The sequence below is a fragment of the Mesitornis unicolor genome, unplaced genomic scaffold, assembly GCF_000695765.1.
Source record: "Mesitornis unicolor isolate BGI_N332 unplaced genomic scaffold, ASM69576v1 scaffold6938, whole genome shotgun sequence".
Lineage (NCBI taxonomy): Eukaryota > Metazoa > Chordata > Aves > Mesitornithiformes > Mesitornithidae > Mesitornis > Mesitornis unicolor.
Window position 1 is genome coordinate 19,976 of NW_010199720.1, and position 5,571 is coordinate 25,546.

General features: G+C 52.8%; 1 protein-coding gene across 1 annotated transcript in view; it reads left to right on the plus strand.

The window, feature by feature from the left end:
* Positions 1 to 5,349, plus strand: part of LOC104544611 (single-stranded DNA-binding protein 3) — a gene marked incomplete at its 5' end in the record, with an annotated part of 17,367 nt that extends 12,018 nt beyond the window's left edge. The window contains 9 exons of the mRNA XM_010189532.1: positions 1,546 to 1,610; positions 1,724 to 1,772; positions 2,062 to 2,097; positions 2,275 to 2,329; positions 2,817 to 2,887; positions 3,270 to 3,348; positions 3,763 to 3,791; positions 3,984 to 4,085; positions 4,865 to 5,349. Of these exons, the coding sequence (XP_010187834.1) occupies positions 1,546 to 1,610; positions 1,724 to 1,772; positions 2,062 to 2,097; positions 2,275 to 2,329; positions 2,817 to 2,887; positions 3,270 to 3,348; positions 3,763 to 3,791; positions 3,984 to 4,085; positions 4,865 to 4,894 (516 nt within the window). The remainder of the gene's footprint in view (positions 1 to 1,545; positions 1,611 to 1,723; positions 1,773 to 2,061; positions 2,098 to 2,274; positions 2,330 to 2,816; positions 2,888 to 3,269; positions 3,349 to 3,762; positions 3,792 to 3,983; positions 4,086 to 4,864) is intronic.
* Positions 5,350 to 5,571: the final 222 nt, after the last annotated feature.

A 5,571-nucleotide genomic window follows, 5' to 3' on the forward strand; every position in this document is an offset into this window, starting at 1 on the left:
AGCCATCCAGGAACCAGCGCCTGCGCCCGCGACCACCAAAAATAGCCGGCCAAGCCCCACAGCCCCTCACACCTTGCGTGCTCAGGGCGGGTTTTTTTTTCCTTGAAGCTTTGCATCAGGACCTTCCCAAATATTAAATTATCCCAAATGGCTGCAGAGCATCCAGCCAGGACATCCCGGCCTCCTGACAACAGCTACTTATTATGAACCGGCGATGAATCATCCCTTGCAGCCGATCTCCTCTGCCTTTTTCCCTTTAACAGTCGCAGTTTTAGCTCTGCAGAGGCCAGGATTGGGTTTGCTGGTGCCTCTGTGAAGAGGGTTTGGAGCTTGCTGGGTTTTGGCGACGTCTTGCTGGAGCCCGGCATCCAGGTCGCTTGGCACAGCTGCATTCCCTCCCCGCCCTCCCTGAGCATCTTTCAGATGGCTTCGTTTTCCAGCCTTTCAGCTCCAATTAAAAACACTGAGCTGCTGCTTTTTAAAAAAAAAACAACAAAAAACCAAGGGGTTTGATGCTGCTATTCAGCGTAAATGGCTGGAATTTCGATCAATTAAGAACTTGCTGGTAATTTGTTTGGGGGAAACCCTCTTCAGCTTCTTCAAAACAAACTTCAACAATGCCTTCAGCAGAGCGCCGCGTTCTGCTGCGTCCATAAATCCAGGGGAAAATTGACGGTACTGAAATACTGCATTTAAAATCCAGCTTGGAGTACTCTGAAGGGCTGTGAAATAGGAAGCGGCCAGCTGTCCCCCGCTCCCGCCTTAGCGATTTTTTCTCTAAATGGCAGAAACACAGCCCAAAATGATGCATCGCGGGGGGAAGGTGGGAGGGGAGGGGAGGAGTGGCGGCCCCACGACCTAAATCTGGCTGCGCGTCGCCCGGAGGGCACAGGGAGCGCAGACCAAATGGAGCGCGGCGTTCAGGGGACTCCTCTTCCTTTGCTGCCTTCGGCTGGGCTTTGTACTGGAGCTGGCTTTAGGACATGAGGGATGGGGATCTGTGGCTCCTGGTCCTGGCTGGAGGCTAAACCGAGGTGGAATAAGCTGGGAGTTGAGCCCCAAGGGGTGAACAGCCCTGCCTTGGTTTTCCTTGCTCCAGCCCTCATCCTGGGAGCAGGGGATGCTCTGCAGCCTTTTCCCGTCCTTACACTGCAGCAGCAACCTCCAAGCGATGCCACCTTTTCTCCTTCTGCCCCTGTTTTCTCCTGCACAGAAAGATAAACCCCAAAGGCTTTTGCTAGAGCTGGGAGGGGGTGTGCGGCATCAGAGACGGGGGTAGATAACGTTGAGGCTTAGCCTTTCTGCTTTCCATATTCAACCACCTGTTTATTTTATAAACACAATTGCTAATTGCCTCTATATTCTATATATTCTATATTATATATTCTAGATATTCTATATTATATCTAATTTTTTAAAAGCTCATTTTTGCAAACTAACCCTCTTGTATTTTTGTTTCTTGGGGTTTTTTGTGGTCCCCCACCCCTTTCTCGTCTCCGGTTTCCCTTCCCGTTTCGGTCGACTGAACCTTGGTTATCGTTGCAGAACTACGGTAGCGGCATGAGACCTCCACCCAACTCCCTAGGTCCCGGCATGCCTGGAATTAACATGTAAGGCAGACCCCGCATGGGGGATCTCTTGGCCATTGGCTCGGGCTTTTGGGGACCATACAGATGGAAACACAGCTTTATTTTTGTTTTCCCCCGTTTAATTTTGACCCCAGGGGGCCGGGAGCCGGCAGACCGTGGCCAAACCCCAGCAGTGCTAACTCAGTGAGTATCCCACATCCCTGATGCCAAGAGGGAGATGATCAGGGACTGTCCCGCAAATGAGGCCGTTCCTCATTAGCTGAATCCTGCTAACGAGCAGGGCTTCCCCAGTCTCTTGTTTAGGCACAGTGTCTAAAGCCTAAACTCTGCTCCTGTGCCGTGGGGGCTGCTGGGCCCTTGGGGCCCCCATCGTGGCCAGGCTGGGGGGTTGGTGGAGGCTTTCGGTTGTGCCCTGCTGGGGTCCAGCCCACAGGAGCCCCCGTGCCTGAACCCGGCTCTCTTCTCCCTACAGATCCCATACTCTTCTTCATCGCCTGGTACATACGTGGTGAGTCCTCCTGCTTTGTCTGTCCATGCTGGGGTGCAGAGATGTCAGGGTTTGGGGAGCTTGTGTGTTTTGGGGAGGGGAAATGGTGCTATGGGGGGGCTGGGCTGGGTTTGATGTCATGGGGAGGTGGGTGATGCTCTCCTTTGTGCGTCTGACCCCTGTTTTGTCTCTCCACAGGGTCCGCCCGGCGGTGGTGGTCCTCCAGGGACACCCATCATGCCCAGTCCCGCAGGTATGAACCCCCCCAAAACCCCCATCTCTGGGGCCAGTCCTCCCAGGCTCCTGCCCTTTCTGCTGCCAGGAGACCCCCATCCCTGAGGCTGTGCCCCTGGGCACTGGCAACCCCTGCCCAACCATTGAAAACCGATTTATGTACCTCTTGCCTTGCTGGGAAGCGAGTGGTGTGGGCTGCTTGGCTTTGGGGTGGTGTTTGGGGAAGTTCCTCTATCCCCCTATGGATGTGGGGTGCTACGGGGGTTACATGGCAGGGAATTGCCTCCCCCCACTTCCCAGCCAGGAGTCAAATTATTTTTCACAGTGGAATTTCTGTGATTAAAAACTTTGTGGATCCTCATTAAATACAAATTAGGCAGAAAATGGTGGTACTTAGAGGGAATTTTAGGTGATAAAATACAAAAGAATGAGTTCAAGTGGCATGAGTTTGTTTTAATTAAGAAATGAATTAATCACCCGACTTACTGGGCTTCACTGTTCCACAGATTCAACAAATTCAAGTGACAACATCTACACAATGATTAATCCAGTACCGCCCGCAGGCAGTCGATCGAATGTAAGTCTGCTTCCTAATAATTTACATATCAGATACCATAACAAATCATAATTAACTTCATCAGCTGAGAGTAAAGCAGTTTAATTGATTTCAGCCATTTGTTACCAAACAGAAATAAAACAAACCATCAAAAAGCGATTAACTCTTCGGCGACTTTGTTAATTTTTTATGCTTCTTAAGAGAGCGGCCGCCCTGCTGCTCCGGCCAGCTGGGACGTGCTGTGTTTTGTGGGACACGGCCGGAGTTAAATCTCATTAAATTTGGGTTGGATGTGCCCTGCAGCCTTGGTGGGGGGGTGGATACGTTTCCCCTGGATGGCTGGGGAGGGGGCACGGATGTGTTTCGTTGCTGATTTTGGTTTTGTCGTCTTTTTCTCCTGCAGTTCCCAATGGGCCCCGGCTCTGACGGCCCCATGGGCGGCATGGGCGGCATGGAGCCCCATCACATGAACGGATCGTTAGGTGAGCGCCTATGTGGGAGGCTGCGGTTCGGGGACCCCCACGAGGTCTTTGTTCCTCGGGATGCTAACAGAGCATCCCAGCGCCTGCGCCCATCCTGGGGTCTGCCCCCGGTTTGGACCAGTGCTGGAAGTGGGGCTCTGGTGGTGCACAGGGGAGAGGGGCCATCATTACATGCTCAATAACATCGTTCTCCTTTTGTGTGTCCCCTGCTTAGGGTCAGGAGACATAGATGGACTTCCACGAGGTCTTTGTTCCCCGGGATGCTAACAGAGCATCCCAGCGCCTGCGCCCATCTTGGGGTCTGCCCCCGGTTTGGACCAGTGCTGGAAGTGGGGCTCTGGTGGTGCACAGGGGAGAGGGGCCATCATTACATGCTCAATAACATCGTTCTCCTTTTGTGTGTCCCCTGCTTAGGGTCAGGAGACATAGATGGACTTCCAAAAGTAAGTGAGCCACAGATTTGGGTGCATGACCCCCCTGCTTTTCCTAGCACTGGCATGCCAGTGTGACCCTGATGGATGGGAACACGTCGGGAGGGAAATGACTGGGGGAGGTGGGGCTGCATCCTGCCCCCACGTTGTTATGGGGGAGCTCAGGGACCTGCTCACCACCTGCCCCCCCTTCATCTCCTGCAGAATTCTCCAAACAACATAAGTGGCATTAGCAATCCCCCGGGCACTCCAAGAGACGATGGGGAGCTGGGAGGCAACTTTCTCCATTCCTTCCAAAATGACAATGTGAGTGAGCGCCTCCCTGGGGACGGAGGGACGGTCCCTGGGGGGGTGCCAGCATGGAGGGGCTTGGTGATGGGTGCCTTTAGGGCCTGGGTTGTGCTGTGTGCGAGCTGCGCCGGGGACAGAAAGAGGGGGGGCAGGAAGTACACTGAGGGGTGCAAGCTTGGGTCCTTGGTGGGATGGGACACACCGAGGGAGCAGGGAGGATCCCATGGGATGGAGGGGAGAGGATCCCATGGGATGGAGAGGAATGGATCCCATGGTTTGGAGGGAAGAGGATGCCATGGGATGGAGGGAAGAGGATCCCATGGGTTGGAGGGAAGAGGATGCCATGGTTTGGAGGGGAGAGGATCCCATGGGATGGAGGGAAGAGGATCCCATGGGATGGAGGGGAGAGGATGCCATGGGATGGAGGGGAGAGGATCCTGTGGTGAAGAGGAGCCGGCACAGATGCATCCAGTTGTAGTGGCCCGGCCGGATCAAGGCGCTGTGCGTGGCTGCAGACATCCCTCCCCTTCTCCCTGTGTCCGCAGTGTGTACACACGTGCGTGTTAATTATTTGTTTCGAATTGCATCTCGCCCCATACTGTTCTGCTAATTTCCAAGTTGCAGAGCAGATTACACCCCGATAAATTGCTGTCTCCAGCGTATCCTCTCCTCCCGATGGATTCGGTGCCATTCGGTTGCTGTGCGGTTGTCATTGGGCTCCTTTCGCACCCCTCTTCAGTCCGGGGGGGGCCAGGCCCGCCTGGTTTCTCACCCTGGCTCTGTCTCTCTTGCAGTATTCCCCCAGCATGACGATGAGTGTGTGATTTCCCTCCCCCTCCTCCTCTCCAGGATCAAGAGAGTCAGCTGCCGTTCGGAGGATCTCGACAAATTATGCAAGAAGACGACGAAGAAGAAGCTAGGTGTATGGGCAGGGAGACACGTGGCGGGGGCCAAACCCCCAGGTTTAGTTTCATGCAATAAAAAGGCCGAACTTTTTATTCCATAAAACATGAAGGACAAAACTTACAAATATTTCAAGACATGACAAGACCCTTCTTTGTGCAGAAGGGTTTATATATGTACATGACACTTCTTTTTGGAAACAAACGGAAGCCTCTAGCACCCAACTCCGATCTCTTTGCTTTGTTCTTTTAAATAAAGACAGAAACCGAACCTGTTGTATGTTTGTGCCGTGCGACACCAGGAAGCTAGTCTAGATATGAAATCTCATGTTGTCTCTGTTGTAGTCATTTTTTTAAATAAACTGGACAGTTTACAATGGTGGTTTTCGTTCAGAAGGCCTGTTTTTGGGGGTTGCTTCTTTTTTCCTTTGGGGTTGTTTGGTTGTTGGTTTTTTTCCCCTCCTGTTTTTTTGGGGTGGTTTGTTGGGGTTTTTTTTTGCCTTTTCGGTTCGTTTGCAGCTCAACGCTTCCTCCTCCACTTAACAAGATCTGCTCTGGGGAACAGACTCCACCACCCAGTTCTAAACTGGTTAACGCAG